Below are 17,606 nucleotides of genomic sequence, written 5' to 3'. Positions count from 1 at the left end.
TAATGCCTGCAATAAAAATCATACATATACACTTTTAACATCTTAGTGCCAAACACATCATTAGCAATAAAAAATAAACACCAGAAAACAAATTATAATGACTAAATATCTCACTATAAAATGAGGAAAAATCACCATTTTACGTTTCTTGAAGAGAGAATTAATATCAAAGATGTACTCTCAATTCCAGAATGGAGATATACCTCATATTATTATTTCCATATAATATAAAGGAATATGGCAGCCAGGTATGTTAGAGATGGTAGAGACAGGAATGGAATTACAGTATTAGCTGGAAGACTCCAGAAGACGACAAGCAGCTACAAAGAAAATTGGAAAGTGGGGCCTAACTTAGCAAGTGATTAGATCAGAAAAACATCAAGTTTCTTGCAAATGAAGCTAAAGAAACATCAGGAAAGATGCGAATTTTTAAAAACGAAAAGCTAACAAGTACCTGGAGTTCATACAGGTAGAAAAATGAAAAATCAAAGTGAAGAAAAAATGGGTACAGAAAAAGTAAGTGGCTAAAACACCACTAGCTCTCAAGAGTCAAAGCATTTAAGAATAGCTTCAAGGCCAGGATCACATGTTGACTCCCAGGAGTATCACACAAATGTTGGCACACAGTAGATGCCCCAGGTTTGTTGAATGAATAAGCAACAGAATGTTCTTGGGATTACTTCACCTGTAAAAGAATTGGCTGAGCAAGGTTTGCTGGAAATGATTGAAAGCATTTATAACTGAAAAACTGACTTCTTGCATTTGGGGATAAACTGGATCATAGTCACTAAAATAAGAGCCTATTTGTAAGAAGATGAGGTGCCATATCCTATTTTGTTACAATCACCAAATTTTTCTAAATAAATACAGTATAGTACAACCAGTACCTGCTCTCCAAGAGCTAACATTAGAAATGAAATCCACTATAGAAGAGTGGTTGATAGAGAGTACCATCTGAGGCTTTATATAATACTATGGAAAACTTACCCACAAAACTGGTAACTCTAAAAGCTTAATTTTGCAACCCAATAACTTGTAACACTTTAATAATCAAATACACCTGCTACTACTGTTACAAAAATGTGGTTTATCTGCATAAATAGCACTAAGCTATAACTACATTCAATAGAGAACTACTTTCTTCTCATCCAAATTATTCAATCCCAGTGCAATCTTCTGACTGTATTTTCTCAAACCAGTAATTATGTAGAGGAAGCCAATGTTTCTCAGTGTATGATCACACTGAATAAAGCTGATTTCTATCCTAGGTGGACAAAAGGGGCAAGATGCAAGGTATTTTTTTTAAAGTAAGCCAAGTATTGAAGAACTAGCTGCCAATAGGGGCAAAAAGTCACATGGTACTTTACTGAGTTTCCTTGGAAGCTTTTAATATTGTAAATCTGCTTAAGATATGTTATCTACTTAAGCAACATGTAGGAGAGAATATAAGTGTCTTTACGGAAATTGCTTTGTTCCTTAATGCATGCTTTTGACATGAAATGTAATTCGGGCAAATTAAGTCTGAAAATAGTTACTGAGCATTGGTTTTGTTTACTTATTCTCAGACTCCTACCACAAAGAGCTTGAGGCAAACTTACAATTGAAGGTACAGGACTGTGCAAAAGAAATCAGACTAACTTTTAAAAAGAATATTTCAATGAACCAGGTATAAAAATCACATCACCAAAACTGGAAAATACTGAAAATGTTTACAACAAAAAGCAAGAATGTATTTTCTAAGTCACAAATAATTTTTTAAATCTGGGAACTATCCTGAAAAAACATACTGAGTTTTTAAATTCATAGTTTATCATTGTAATTAGAAAACAGATTTGAACACCTTAAAAAGTAACAAACTGAAGCAACAATAAGGATCTCAAACTGAAATCTTTAAAAGGTCAAAGTTCCTTTCTTGGAAAAAAGTCCTGCATTTTTCCCATCCTTAAGAAAGCATGTTTTAAACTATATTCATAAATGCATTCCCTTATTATTAAACACTAAAGTCCACTTTTTTTTTTTTAATGGAGTCTCATTCTATCGCCCAGGCTGGAGTGCAGCGGCACCATCTCAGGCTAACTGCAACCTCCACCAACCAGGTTCAAGTGATTCTCCTACCTCAGCTTCCTGAAGAGCTGGCACTACAGGCGCCTGCCACCACCACCATGCCCAACTAACTTTTGTATTTTTAGTAGAGACGGGTTTTCACCTGCTGGCCAGGCTGGTCTTGAACTCCTGACCTCAAGTGATCTGCCCGCCTCAGCCTCCCAAGTGCTGAGATTACAGGCGTGAGCCACCGCGCCTGGCCTTAAGAGTCCACTTTTTAGATGCTCACATCAGCATCTTGTTTCTACAGTAACTTGTTCAGAGTAAAAAAAAAAAAAAAAAAAAAATGATAGGATTAAAATATTTTAATGACATAACTGAACAGTAACTTCTTCAAGCTAGAAATACTGCCGCCTTTTATATAGACCTATTGTTAAAAATTATGTCAAAGTTTCAACAAGAAAGATACTCACCACCATCCCTCTCTCTAACTCTGTGAGTATGCACATTTTTGGCCTTACTGTGACCTGTGCTGTCACTGTATTTGTTTTCAGGACTATCAGATCTCCGCAACATTTTATTTGGTGGTGAAGGATCTGCGGCGTCTCGCATCTTTTCATGTCTGTGATCACCGCTACTGGGGTGACTCTTCGATGAATACTTAAGTGCCTGTAAAACATCACCCCCCCAAAAAAAGAGAGAAAGAATTGAAACCTTAAACTCCCTAATTTAAACATAAACTTTGGTGTATTATCATTAAATTTTATGAACTTACAAAATTAAAATTTCCACTTTCAATTCTGCTTTACTCTTTAAAGTTTCTCAGACAAAAAACCTAATGCTTAAGCGTTACAATAAGACTCCTGATAACAAATCATACTAAACACACAAAAAAACCACTCCATTATCTTATAAATAAACCACCTTGCACACTGATTCTGCAAAAAATAAAAAAATTTGGCTGAGAATATTTAGAATCATTTTTTGATAGTCAAAAGAAAACTAGAAATTCAGTACTACTATAATCAATTTCTGCTCTACAGCTGATATACACGAACACATGTATAAATAAGCACATGCATATTTTTGCAAACCTACCAAAAAAAAAAAAAAACCCCCCACACACCAGTTTCTCCAATTCTTTGATTCAAATAAAGCATTTCAGATCTAACTTCCTTACTCTCCCAGATGTGGGAAACAATTTTAAGGTATAAAAATACTAACCAAAATAAACTAATATAAGTACTATTTCTAACTAAGCATAATGCGCTCAAAATAATGGTTTAGCTTTATTCTAACACATATCTTAAGACAACCATGATGTACTAATCTGTTGCAATGTGTAATCAGCTATGCTTTGGAGGACAGATTCAGTAAGGTTTAATTTTTGACATATCCAATGTTTTACATATCAGAGGACAGTGTTTTCAAATTCAGCTGTATAACACAACCATCAGGTTAGAAACCTGCTCTCTAGTCCTTTAAAATGTAGAAAGTGTTTTCTGCAGTCATCTGATGGTTAACAATCATTATGAGGTTTCCCTCCTGAAAATTGGGGCCACTTTCGTCATAATCCTTAGAACTTTACACGCAACGACTGCAGTAACAAAAAGGAACCCACCTACCTAGAACCACCTACATCAGAATGATTATCCAAGTACCCAAAGTCCTCAATTCTTACAGAAACAAAAGCACACATATCTTTTACTTGTAAGGCAATTAAGTATACCAAAAATATTAAAAGGGGAAAGGGTAGTACTTTATAACCGACTTGAAAGTTGTAAGTCATTTAGCTATTTACCCAAGTTCTTCACTTAATTTTAATACCTTAACTTTTCAGTTCCCCCAACACAATAAATAAATAAATAAATAAGCCTCGGAAGTCACCTATCATCTCATCCCATCGATTCTTTCACTCGCAAATAATCAAATAATCGAGTCAGGTCTTTCTGGCTGCAAATGATTCTTTTTTCCTAAATCAGCGAACTCCCTCCAGTCACCTGTCAAAATAAGTCACTAAACCTTGCTGGAGAGCGCTGAAGGAACCAAACCTGGAATTTTAAGGGGATCCGCGGTGCTAGTTTCAGATGTGTTGCACCGAAGGGCCTGTATCGACTTCTGAGGCCTGCGCTCGAGTAGCAGTCCCTCCCTTCCCCCTCCGGCCCCTTCCAATCCCTCCACCCCGGCCTCGGCTGGTACCTGGTAAGGCTGCGAGTCCCCCCTCCGGTCGTGACAGCTGAAAAACAGGAAGAGAAGGCAGCGACATAAGACACGGCGGGGGTGGGGGGCCGGGGAGGAAGAAAACGGGGCCCCCGCCGCCCCTCCCCGCGAGACCTACCGAGCGCCCCAGCGCCGAACCCCGCACGCACACGGCACAAACGGGGAGCCTCCGGAAGGGCCGGAGAGGGCGAAATGCCGCGAAGCCGGGCCCCCGCTCCCCGCCACACTGCGTTCCCGCCCGCCCGCCCGCCCGCGCGGCCGCTCCTCCTCCCCAACCCGATCCGGATCAGGGTTAACAACAAAAATGGCGGCCCGGCCAGCTCCAGATAAGGAGGAACAGCCCCCCCGCCGCCGCCCCCCGCCGCCGCCCGGCCCGAAACGAAAAGACAATTTACCCATCACTGAGTCTCTGCTGTTTCCTCGCATACATTACCATCAATGCCCGGCCTGTGAGTGTGTGTCGGGGAGGGGGGAGAGCGGCCGCGAAAGGCGGGCGGGCGCGCAGGCGGCGGCGGCGGCGGGCGGCGGGCAGCCCCGGCACCTGGGTCCGGCGCGCCCTCGGCGACTCTCAGCAGCTCCCAGTTACTGGCGCCGGCGCTCCCGGGCCATCTCCCTCCGTCGACACCACGCTCACTCTCAGCCGGGGCAGCGGCGCCAACTACACGGCGGCACCGCGAACCGGGGGGAGGGGGGCAAGACGACGCGTCCGGCTCAGCCCCGCGGAGAGCGACTGCCTCCTCCGCCTTCTCCTCCTCCTGCTCCGCCGCCTCCTCCCCTCCTCCCCCCGCCGCCGCCGCTGCTGCCGCCGCCTGGTCCTTCTCCTCCTCCTCCTCCTCCTCCCGCCGCCGCCGCCGCTGGTGCCGCCGCTGCCGCTCCACCAACTACATCCGGGCAACTCGGACGCTGCCGCCTTCGGGAAACCTCGGCAGTTTCCGCCGGGCCCCTCCTCTCCCACCCTCGGCCTTCCTCCCCGCACCGCGCGGGTCCGGAACACCGCCCTCGGCAAACCTCGGCTGGCTCCGGCCTTTCTCCTCCTCTGAGGCCTGGATCTCCTCTTCGCGACCAGTCTGCCCTTTCCTTCTTTTCCTCACTCGCGAGTCGGCCACCGCCGTTCCCGTTTAGGGATAGTCTCGCTCGGGCGCCTGCTCGAGGCTGATCCCAGGGGCTCCGGGCTGCGCAGGGAGGGAGCCGCCTTCCGGAAGAGGACGGTGGGGCGCGAGGGAAGCCATCGCGGACTAAATAAGGGAGGCTGCAGCGGCTGCGCGTGCGCCCAGAGGCGCCGCGGGAGGGGGTGCTCTCGGGCGAGCTCTCCAGCCGCGGCCCCCGCCCCTGCGCTGTCGGGCGGGGAGGTCGGAAACCCCCTGGCGAGACCACGGGCGGACGCTTCCCGAAGAGCTGCCTGGGCCGCAGCCGCGGAAGCTGCGTTCTGGGGAGCGGGGAGCGTGCTCTGGCGCCCTCGGGCCGCTGCTGGAAGCCAGAACCGAGCCCGGGCCGCTGCCCCTCACCGGACGCCGCGCGCCACCGGCCCTCCGCGGGGCAGGGGCTGCTGCGAGCTCGCCGGGCGCCCTTTAGACGTAAGTCTCACCCTGCGCCCCGAGGCGGGAAGGAGCGCGTGCATTCCCGGCCAGAAACGGCTAATAGGAAGGGCTGAGGGGTTCTGTGTCCAAGGCAGAAGGCCGTGCGTCAGGGCGGCCCTCAGCGGAGATGCCTGCACGGAGCGGGGAGCGCCGCTCGGGGCAGGGAATGAAAGCGGCGCTTGAGACTGGAAATTTAGGGAGATGAGTTCCTTGGGAACAACGCTGAACCATCTCACTGCCCCACCCTACCCCTTGTTATTTTTTTTTTGAGACAGGTCTCGCGCTGTCGTCCAGTCTGAGTGCAGTGACGCGGTCACGGCTCACTGCAGCCTCGACCTCCGGGGCTCACGAGTCGTCCCACCTCAGCCCTCTGAGTAGCTGGCACCACGGGCATGCACCACCACACCCGGCTAATTTTTTTTAAAAAGTTTTTCCGGAGATAGGGTCTCGCTGTGTTACCCAGGCTGGTCTCGAACCCCTGGCCTGAAGCGATCCTCCCGCCTCGGCCTCCTAAAGTGCTGGGATTACAGGCGTGAGCCACTGCACTCGGCTTTTCACTCCTTTCTAACGTTTTCCATACCCAGCGGTGCCCTGCCCACCCTCTCTTTATCTCTCACTTTTCCCTTCTCTGTTTCTTCCTCGCTGAAGTCCATTGGTGAAAGAAAATTCATGTGAAAGTTCTGGATGTGAATAAAGGTCTCAGGTGTGTTAAGTGAAATTGCTACAAATTTGATTTTATGTACTGCTGCAGGTACATTGAGAGAAGAAACGTGAAGTATACCAAACAACCGGTTAGTTGAGAGTGGTGGTATTCGGGTGATTGGTTGACTTTTTTTTTTTTTTTTTGCACTATTTGTAAGGCAACATAGTTTAATGAAAAGAATTGTGGTAAACATAATTAGGTGATTAACACAGAAGAGGCAAATAGTAAACAAGTCAGAAGAAACAACCGCCTCCAAAAAATAAAAAGTAACTGATTTACTTGGTATCCAAGAAGTTACATTATTGCTAGACCTAATAGAATGAAGAGATGGAATGATGTAGGGAGAAAGGCTCTGAAATCACAACTGGTTGGAAAAAAAATTTTAATTACATAATCTTATTTGTCACATCCATCTGCCAGATGTAAAGCTTATTGCTGTTTGTGGAGATGTGCAGACCAATAAAAAACCTATTTAATGCTCTCTTAAACTACCAGTAACTAAAAAGAAAATTGCCAGTGACTGAAATTATGAAAACAAAAAAATTCGGTAGCGTCTTAACATGTAATTTCTGACATATTTGTAGTGAATCCATTGAAGACAAACATCAGAGGAGTATAACAAATAACATTTCATAGAAACTATTTGAAAACTGGCAGCAAAATTACTACTAATTTGTTTGATAACTAGATGTCTGCTGAAATTGGTATAAACCATTTGCTCAAAAGTAGCCAGGCATGGTGATGCATGCCTGTATTCCTAGCTACTCCCAGAGGCTGAAGCTGAACAATCACTTTAGTCCAGGACTTCGAGACTGCAGTGAGTCATGATCACACCAGTGCACTCCAGCCTGGACGACAGAGGGAGACCCTGTCTCAAAAAATAAATAGGCCGGATGCAGTGGATCATGCCTGTAATCCCAGCACCTTGGGAGGCCAAGTCAGGTGGATCATTTTGAGGTCTGGAGTTTGAGACTAGCCTGGCCAACATATTGAAACCCCATCTGTACTAAAAATATAAAAGTTAGCCAGGCGTGGTGGTGTGCGCCTGTAATCCCAGTTATTCGGGAGACTGAGGCAGGAGAATCGCTTGGGCCTGGGAGGCGGAGGTTGTGGTGAGCCAAGATCTTGCCACTGCACTCCAGTCTGGGTGACAGTGAGACACTGTCTCTAAATAAAACCACATTATCAAAAGTCTGATCTGCTCTCCTTTACAGAAATACTTTATCTTTACTTCTCTCTCGAACCCACAGACTTCATTCCCACAATCCTGGACCTGTTCAGGATCATCTGTAGCGTCCATGTTTTCAAGTCTGATTTTTATTTCTCAGTCTTCACTTGTCAGCAGCATTTGACACAGCTGATAACTTTCTTCTTAAAGTTCCTTATCTTGCCTACCAGGATTTCATTTTCTTTCTTGCTTCTCTTCCTTCCCAAATGGCTGTTCCTTAGACTCCTTACTGGTTTCTCCTCCTTTTCCAGCCTCTAAATGCTGGAGTGGCATGAGATTCAAATCTTACAACCCGCACTCCTCTGTTCTCTCTCCCTAGGAAATCTCATTCAGATCTCTGGCTGGATGAAACCCACATTGGAATTTCCAGTCCACACCTTTCATCTGAACACAAGACTCACACTTAACTGCCTACTGTATAGCACTGCTTGAGTTTCTAACAGGCATCACAAACTTAATGTATTCAAAACGAAACTCTTAATCTCCCCCCACCCCAAACAAGTCCTGCTGAGATCTTCCCAATCTCTTGAAATGACAACTCCATTCTTCTAGTGGAGGCTAAAAACTTTGGAGTCATCTTTGATTGTTTTATATCTCACATTGACTCCATCAACAAATTTTGCCAGCATTACCTTCAAAATGTATCCACAATCTGATCTCTGTAACCCACCTCCAGCAAGTTCACTCTGGTCCAAGCCACCATCATTAAACCTGGACCGTGGCAAAGGCTTTCTAATTGATCTTGCCCTTCTGTGCCTGCTTCCAGATTGTTTGCTGTCTCATACAGTGCAGTAATCCCTTAAAAAGTCAGATAATATTCCAATCTTGAATAAAAGCCAAAGTTATAGCCATGATCCACTAGGCCATATGTAAACTGCCTGTTACTTCTGGCTTCTTACCCACTGACTTCTTTATTTGCTCTTTTTTTGTTTTTGTTTTTGTTTGAGACTGATTCTCACTGTCGTCAGGCTGGAGTGCAGTGGGATGATCTTGGCTCACTGCAACCTCTGCCTCCCAGGTTCAAGCAATGCTCCTGCCTCAGCCTCCTGAGTAGCTGGGACTACAGGCACGTGCCACCACACCCAGCTAATTTTTGTATTTTTAGTAGAGACGGGGTTTCACCATGTTGGCCAGGATGGTCTCCATCTCTTGACCTTGTGATCCACCCACCTCAGCCTCCCAAAGTGCTGGGATTACAGGCGTGAGCCACCACGCTCAGCCCTGCTTTCTCATTCTTTTCCCACCATTCTACCCTCCCTCCCTGTTTTCTCCAGTATACCAAGCATGCCTCTGCCTCAGGACCTTTGCACTGCTGTCCCTTTGCCTGGAATCCTTTTCCCCCTTAGTACTTGCTTGGCTCACACCCTCACTTCTTCAGGTCTCTGCTTAAGTCTTGTCTTGTTTAATTGAGAACTCTACATGATGGCACCCTACCACCATGTTGCTCCCTTAACCCTGATCTATTTTTCCTAAACCATTTGCCATATATTTTGTTTATTGGTTGTTTCCCACTAGAATGAATGCTTCATGTGACATACCATAAATATTTGTTGAATTAAAGGATATTTGCCTGCAGAAACGTATACGATAAAAATAGCAAAATTGAATTCTCAAGAGGAAAAAGCTTAGGTTCTATTTCTGTTTGCTTTGTGAAAGAATAAAAGAATTACAAATCCAGTCCTGTTCTCACAAATAAGATGGAGGATAAAGCTAGATTATTCCTAATACAGGCAAAATATTGTAATAGATATTTAAAAATGTACATGAATTTGCATGTATAGCAAATCTTAAACCAGATTATTTACACTGCTATCTAATGAGAAATATCAAGTTTGCAAATGAGTAAAAGACCCATATTTCAACCTGTAGACTGAACACATACCAACCAATAGAGGGGAAAAACTATCAACTCATAGGTTATATATAGGTTGCCCAAGATTTTAATGTGATTCTTTTGAAGGAAGAACTGAAGGAAGAACCAAAAAGTGAAATCCTCAAGCCTCTAGTTGTGAAAGGGAATTTTTTTTTTTTTTTTTTGAGACAGAGTCTGACTCTATAGCCAGGCTGGAGTGCAGTGGCGTGATCTCAGCTCCCTGCAACCTCCGCCTCCCGGGTTCAAGCGATTCTCCTGCCTCAGCCTCCCAAGTAGCTGGGACTGTGGGCGCGTGCCACCACACCCAGCTAATTTTTATGTTTTTAGTAGATGGGGTTTCACCATGTTGGCCAGGATGGTCTCGATCTCTTGACCTCGTGAGCTGCCACCTCAGCCTCCCAAAGTGCTGGGATTACAGGCGTGAACCACCACGCCTGGCCAAAAGGGACTTTAAAAAGCTTTGCTGCAATTTCTAAAACATCATTAAATAAGGATATATTCCCTAAAATTTTCACATACTTCATTTCTATCTCTTTTTTCTCTGTCCTTGCCTTCCTCACAAACTCAGCCTAGTATAGTGATTAAAAGCATGGGTTTTAGAATCAGTATGACATTGCGTAGAGCTCAGGCTACATTACTGACTACCAACATCACCTTGGGCAAATTACTAGTCTTGGGGATTATCCTGCTTTGTCTCTAAACTTCGCTTAATAGGGTATAGTACTGTTTGTGAAAAGTAATTGAAATTCTGTAAATAATTTAGCAGTACCTGGCACATACATGTTTCACTACTGGTGGTTATTCATTTTTAAAAAATAGTATTGAAGTTCTGCATATCAAGTCTTAGGAACATAGTGTTAAGCAAAGTCACTTGGGTTTTGCTCTTATGGAGTTTGTATTTTAAGAATAATACATAACTAAAAGGAGATGCTTTGGGATCTCAGATTTGTGATATGAAGCTTTCATTCAATTATGAGGAAAATAAGACACTGCAACAAAAATTACTATCTAGGAAAGGGAAGTAAACACCTCCAGGACGTCACCATATCAACATATGGTACTAGGCAGGGATGATGTAAATAATGCAATCAACAGATCTTGGGAGAATTACTTACTGACTCAAGATTGGCCATTTTTTAAAGTTCTTCGAAGTAATAGATACTAAAGTTCAGCTAATATTGAGAAGCATACCCTAAACCCTTTACCTGTGTCTGGCGAAACTTCAACCTGAATTAATCCAACCATTCATTTTCTGAGCACCTCTGAGCAGTTGCATGCTGCTGAAGATTATAAAATAATAGAATATACTGATTCCACTTAAGCCTCATCATCACCAAAATCAAATGACATAGTAATTTAGAAAGTAATAAGTGCTACAGAGAACAGTAGGTAAAGTGTTGGATGGAGGAGTAATGTTTTCAAGTAGAGTGGTTATTGAGCACATGGCGTTTGAGCAAAGATTTGAAGGTGATGAGGTAGCAAGCTATACAGGTGTCTGGAAAGGAATGTTTCTGGCAAAGGGAACAGCAAGAGCAAAGGTCCTGAGGAAAGACTGCCTAATGTGTTCAGAAATAATAAGGAAAGCTCTGTGATTGAAGGGCAGTGACTGAGAGGGAAAATATTAGGAAATGAGGTGAGGTTAAAGAAGTGGGTGGAGGAACAGACTGTGAAGGATCTTATAGGCCATTATAAGAAGATGGGCTTTTATTCTGAGTTAATTGGGAAGCCATTGAAAAGTTATGAGCAGAAAATGACATGGCTACTGTGTTGAAAATATCTATATTGCAAGGCAAGAAGCAGGGAAACTAGTTAGGATCCTACAGCATTGCCTAAGTGCTTCAGGTTACTGTTTCAAAGCAGAAAGTAAGCTTCTCATCTAAGGCCATTTTCTCTATCTGTCCTTTCTTGCCACCCCCGCTTCAGTTCACCTTATATTATCAATTATCCCTTCCTTTGTATATTCAAACTCTCTTTCATCTGGATTATTTCCACTGATCTTTAAACATAATAAATCCTACCACCAGAAAACCCTTTCTTGACCCTATACTCTTAACTGCTCACTTCAGCCAAACATCTGCTAAGTCTTATTTGTGGTACCTCACTTGTTTCGTTCTTTACTCTCGTATTTACATTTTAGGTCACTATTGTTTGACATCTGCCCCCGTAATATTAGCAAAATAGATTTCCCCAAGGCAGTAGTTCTTCAAGAGGCAGTGCTGAGTCTCCAGGGGGCATTTGGAAATGTGTGGCAGTATTTTTTTTTTTATCACTGCTATATTTTCAGTATGACTTAAGGGTGAAGGGTGCTACAGATATTTAGTTACCAGAAGTCAAAGATGCTAAACATGTAGCAATGCGTAGGACAGTCCTTTATATTTAAGACTTGTCCTGCTCAAAATACCAATGTTGTCTCATTTAGAAATAGTGTTAAGGTCACAGGTCACAAACAACTTCTTTGCACCTATGTTTAATGAACATTTTTTTCACTCTTTCTTAATCTCAGAATATTTGACATTGATAGTGCCTCTCTTTGCATTGCCCTTCTCTCTCGCCTTCTATGGCACAACACATTTTGTATTTTCTTCTTCCTTCTCTGACTGCTCCTCTCATTACTTTTCACAGAGTCGTCCTTGTCTACTCCACTACCAAATGTTGAAGTTCTTCAAGAATCAGTCCTTTGGAGGTGATGTCATTGAAAATGATGAGTAGGAAACTCCAAGAGCGCATTTCTCCACAAAACCAGTGAATACATTGGCACAAATTGTCAGAATCAATTTTATATAAATTCTGGAAATTAGTCAAAGGTTTATAGTAACCAAGGAAACATCTTTTTAAAAAGATGGCTGAGGCTGGATGCTGTGGCTTATACCTGTAATTCCAGCACTTTGAGAGGCCAAGGCGAGCAGAGCATTTGAGTCAGGAGTTAGAGACCAGCAAAAAAATTAGCTGGGTGTGTTTGCGGGCACCTGTAATCCCTCAGGGAGGCTGAGGCAGGAGAATCACTTGAACCTGGAAGGTGGAGGTTGCAGTGAGCCAAGATCGTGCCACCTCACTCCAGCCTGGGTGATAGAGTGAGACTCTGTCTCAAAAAAAAAAAAAAAAAGTCTGAATCCTGAATCTCAGGAGCGCTTTCTATCATTTAAACTTACCCTGGTGCCACCTCCCTGTCCAGCTTTGAAAACAACGACATGCATTTCTAATATCTGTTCCTGGTGCCAAAGGGAGCAGGATGGCCTTGTTTTCTTTTCTTCTTTCTTTTTTTTTCTTGAGATGGAGTTTTGCCCGTGTTGCCCAGGCTGGAGTGCAGTGTCGCAATCTCGGCTCACAGCAACCTCCGCCTCCCAGCTTCAAGCGATTCTCCTGCCTCAACCTCCCGAGTAGCTGGGATTACAGGCACTTGCCACCATGCCTGACCAATTTTTGTATTTTTAGTTGAGACGGGATTTTGCCATGTTCGCTAGGCTGGTCTCAAACTCCTGACCTCAGGTGATCCGCCCACCTCAGCCTCCCAAAGTGCTGGGATTACAGGCATGAGCCACTGTGCCTGGCTGTGGACCTTCTTTTCAAAGAATTATGGAGGCTTATTTTAGTTCCCCTAACTTGGAAATCTCATGAGGAAGAAAGGTGACTACAGGCATTTGTCAAAAATTTGTAAAGGCAAGTTTATTAGCCTCTGCCATCGGGGGCAAAGAATAATAGCTAAGGCAAACAATAGACACACCAAAAAGCCTGGGAGGAAAAGCTGGAAAGTAAGATATTTTGGAGAATAAAGGCTTTTAAAACTTCCACATATTCTTGGGAATCCAAAAGGCCACATGTACATGCAGGGTGAGCAAATACTCAGAAAAGACTTGAGAAAGCCTTAAACTCTCACCTCTGGCTAACCATCAGGCTTGCTCAAATAGGAAGTGAAAACTAAGGTGAATTTGTTGCTTAGCTGAATGTTGAAGGTGTGCCCCAACACTTACACAGAGCCTACTGGTAAAGACTGAGAGTGTTTTCTTTTTGTCTTGGTTTCAGGCATTTAAGGAAATCTGTTTCTCTTTTGGATCACTAGCTGCAAATTAAGCTAACAGAACAGAAGCTCAGCTGGTCACACACAGCAACAAATACAGACTTTATAAAGTTCAGAAAAGTTACCAAACAGTGGTAACCATAACAAGTACCAACAATGAACTATGGGGAGGGAGGAGAATCTGATTTCCAGAGTTACCACATTATAATACTATTCAAAATGTCACATTTTTAGCAAAGATTACAGGACAAGGAAAAACCAGAAAAGTATGGCCCATACACAGGTAAAAAAAGAAATTAATAGAAACTACCCCTGAAGAAGCACAGACTTCGGATGTACAAAACAAAGACTTTTCATCAACTCTTTTAGATATGCTAGAAGAGCTAAAGGAAACCATGGACAGAGAACAAAAAAATTAGGAAAGCAATGTCTCATCCAATACAGAATATCAATAAAGAGATTGAAATTGTAGAAAAGAACCAAATAGAAATTCTGGAGTTGAAAAGTATTATAACTAAAACTGAAAATTCACTGGAGGTATTCAGCAGCAGACTGGAGAAGTCAGAAGAAAGAATCAACAGGCTTCAAGATAGGTCAATTAAGATTATACAGTCTGAGGAGCAGAAAGGAAAAAGAATGAAGAAAAATGAACAGAGCATAAAAGACTTCTGGGACTCTATCAAGCATACCAGTATATGCATGAGGGGAGTCCCAGAAGGAGAAGAAAGAGAGAAAGGGACATAATATTTGAAGAAATAATGGTAGAAAATGTCCCAGCTTTGATGAAATACATGAATCTAGATATTCAAGAGGCTCAAAGAACCCTAAATAGGGTAAACTCAAAAAGACCCACACCGGAATGCAAAAGTGAGCTGGGTGTGGTGGCACGTGCCTGTGGTCCCAGCTACTCGAGAGGCTAAGGCAGGAAAATCACTTGAACCCAGGAGGCAGAGATTGCAGTGAGCCGGGATTGCGCCAGTGCACTCCAGCTGGGCGACAGAGCGAGATTCCATCTCGAAAAAAAAAAAAAAAAAAACTATTGCTGCAGTCATTCAGATGGAAATGGGGAAAGAATAATATTAACTGATTTCAAAAAGGACTTGAAGATGTGAATCATCTATTTTGCTGAAGAAATCTTAACTCTTTGAAATTACTTTTTGTTGCTGTTGTCATACTCTTAGGTGCCAAACTGCGGTAAATTTTTAATCAGTGAAGTGGAAGCATGTGTTTTGTTGTTTTGGGAATTTTTATCAAGTATCTTCAGAGAAGATTATTTCCTGCTTTGTCTTCAAAAACTGGAAAGGAAGGGTCAAAGAAAAGACAGTAGCTGGCCGGTCATGGTGGCTCATGCCTGTAATCCCAACACTTTGGGAGGCTGAGGCGGGCAGATCACCTGAGGTTGGGAGTTCGAGGCCAGCCTGACCAACGTGGAGAAATGCCATCTCTACTAAAGATGCAAGGATTGGCCGGGCGTGGTGGCCGCGTGCCTGTGATCCCAGCTGCTCAGGAGGCTGAGGCAGGAGAATCGCTTGGACCTGGGAGGTGGAGGTTGCGGTGAGCTGAGATCACGCCATTGCACTCCAGCCTGGGCAACAAGCGAAACTCTGTCTCAAAAAAAGAAAAGACAGTAGCTTATGTTCATGTCAAGCACCTCTCATCACAGTCTAGTTCCAAGGAAAAATTCCAGCATTTTCTACATTGGGTGCTGCGTCATCTGAAATCGGCACATTCCGTGGAGGAAGGAGTCCTGCTTTGTTGCATGTATCCTAGGGTTTAATGTTGGTAAATGAGTCACTCTAGCATTTGTAGAAGGCTCCCTGAGACTCCTGCAGCAGTCGACCAAGCCCAAGGACATAATTGAATCTGGAGAGTCCTGGGGCCTTGTTTTGAAAAAGACTTGAAATACACATAGGAAGAAAGGCATAAAAATAAATGTTCACTTGTCTCTGCTGTGAGTATGTGTTTCAACTTTTCAGTGATGGCTTTGAGAATTCTCAAACTTGACTGGCTCTAAGTGTATCTGGTGGCTTTTGTATCGTAACCTGAAACTGGCTTAGTACTTTTTCCTAAAAGCTCAGGATTTGAGAATGAGGACCCCTTCGCCAGGAAAACATGTATACACTCAAAATTTTGCTTGCAGTTCTAGGGTGTTTAGACCCTTCTCAGATACCTGTGCATCTTATGGGTTTTGTTTTTCTCTTTGAGACAGTCTCACCCTGTTGCCCAGGCTGGAGTGCAGTGGCATGGTCTCAGCTCATTGCAGCCTCCGCCTCCTGGGTTCAGGTGGTTCTGCCTCAGCCCCTTGATCGGCTGGGATTGCATGCATGTGCCACCATGCCCGGCTGATTTTTGTATTTTTAGTGGAGATGGAGACAGAGTTTCACCATGTTGGCCGGGCTGGTCTCGGGCTCCTGACCTCAGGTGATCCGCAAGCCTGGGCCTCCCGGGGTGCTGGGATTACAGGCGTGGGCAACTGCGCCCAGCCCTTGCGTACCTTATGTGAGGAAGTCCTGCTCAATCAGGATCGGTCACGCAGGCCCTGATCTTGCTACTCCGGTTCCATGTCCTATGGAAGACCAAAGTTTACCAAGATAGATTTTTCCCTTCATAGTGGCAGATACTGTTAACCCCTGCACCATCTATAACTCAGAAATCCCCACCATTTCTTACCCTGGGCTTCAGAATAGAATTGCCTGGTTTCTCTGATGATCAGCACGCTTCCTTAAAACCCAAATCAGCAAGGAATGAACAATTTTGTTTGGCATGGATGAAATTAGCACTGTTTGGCTCGGTAGGCCCCAGACAGGCAGGCACCTTAATTTTTTCCTTGCATATTCTAGTCTTCAGAAGCATTGCCTTTTGTCCTACTGGTAGTGACATAGATCAATAACAGGGCATCTGGGGATTTTAATCCTGAAAACAGTGAGTCTGATACTGCTTGTGTTTTTTTCATCAGTGTCCACCCCGAGTGGGTCTTCCTGCTATTCTCTTCACTTAGTTGCCCTTCACTTGCCATCTGAGCAATTGGCAAGGATGTGCCAGGCCTAGGTTAAACTTGGAAACATGCTTGACCATTCTATTCCCTGGTCCTTTAAGATCAGTTTGGCTGCAATTTTGGCTCCTTGGACCCTCAAGCATAGCTGGTAAATCAAGTTAGAGATGTAACTGCCTTAAAACGTGCCAGCTTAGGCTGGGCGCGGTGGCTCACGCCTGTAGTCCCAGCACTTCGGGAGGCTGGGGCAGGCGGATCACCTGAGGTCAGGAGTTCGGGACCGGCCTGACCAACGTGGAGAAATTCTGTCCCTACTAAAAATGCAAAATTGGCCGGGTGTGGTGGTGCATGCCTGTAATCCCAGCTACTTGGGAGGCTGAGGCAAGAGAATTGCTTGAACCCAGGGAGGTGGAGGTTGCAGTGAGCTGAGATCACACCATTGCACTCCAGCTTGGGCAACAAAAGCAAAACTCTGTCTCAAAAAAAAAAAAAAAAAGTGCCAGCGTATGAGGTAATTAGATTGGTTCTCTCCAGAGGTAACCTGCCAAGAAGAGATGCTATAGATGTTACTCGTATACTGTAAAACATTGTGAAATCAGATTACTTTAAAATGATGTATTACAAAGTTTTGCAAAAAAGCAGTTGTGACTGTGGAAGCCCAAGGCTTATATCCCAGCTCTGTCTTATACTAAATATGGGTACAGTGTTTCCACTCTGTCCAAAAAATGGGAGCTAATATTCTCCAACCTGTGTGCCTGACATGATGGTTAAAAGGATTAAACAAAACAATAGTTTGTAATTTATTCTGTCAGAGCACACTGCTGGTAAATAAAAGGGAGTAAGTTGACTAAAACTAAATTTAAAAAAAATCCTAATAAAACAAGTTTGTAATTTATAATTGTATACAAATAAAAGATGTTACAAAAAAAAAAAGACCCACACCAAGACACATCAT

The 17,606-nt window shown here is 43.8% G+C and overlaps 2 protein-coding genes across 22 annotated transcripts in view; one reads left to right on the top strand and one right to left on the bottom strand.

Moving 5' to 3' along the window:
* Window positions 1-5,822, bottom strand: part of WAC (WW domain containing adaptor with coiled-coil) — a 90,008-nt gene extending 84,186 nt beyond the window's left edge. For 7 of the 21 annotated variants that reach the window (XM_063780573.1, XM_063780575.1, XM_063780578.1 and 4 more), the window contains exons 1-3: window positions 5,272-5,409; window positions 4,243-4,279; window positions 2,517-2,712 (exon numbers count right to left, since the gene is read on the bottom strand). In XM_063780573.1, the coding sequence (XP_063636643.1) occupies window positions 2,517-2,655 (139 nt within the window). In that variant the 5' untranslated portion in view covers window positions 2,656-2,712; window positions 4,243-4,279; window positions 5,272-5,409. Of the gene's footprint in view, window positions 1-2,516; window positions 2,713-4,094; window positions 4,191-4,242; window positions 4,280-4,381; window positions 4,558-4,696; window positions 4,838-5,271 lie in introns of those variants that run through there. The other 14 variants (XM_063780577.1, XM_063780582.1, XM_054660910.2 and 11 more) reach the window with 9 other exon arrangements.
* LOC129136165 (basic proline-rich protein-like) lies at window positions 3,396-15,604 on the top strand. Its single transcript, XM_063780498.1, has 4 exons — window positions 3,396-3,416; window positions 4,280-5,837; window positions 12,267-12,327; window positions 13,665-15,604. Exons 1-2 carry the CDS (start codon window positions 3,396-3,398, stop codon window positions 5,417-5,419), a joined length of 1,161 nt encoding a protein of 386 aa, XP_063636568.1. The 3' UTR covers window positions 5,420-5,837; window positions 12,267-12,327; window positions 13,665-15,604.
* The last annotated feature ends 2,002 nt before the right edge of the window (window positions 15,605-17,606 follow it).

The sequence above is a fragment of the Pan troglodytes genome, chromosome 8 (genome assembly GCF_028858775.2).
Source record: "Pan troglodytes isolate AG18354 chromosome 8, NHGRI_mPanTro3-v2.0_pri, whole genome shotgun sequence".
Lineage (NCBI taxonomy): Eukaryota > Metazoa > Chordata > Mammalia > Primates > Hominidae > Pan > Pan troglodytes.
This window is presented reverse-complemented; position numbering and strand designations above follow the sequence as displayed.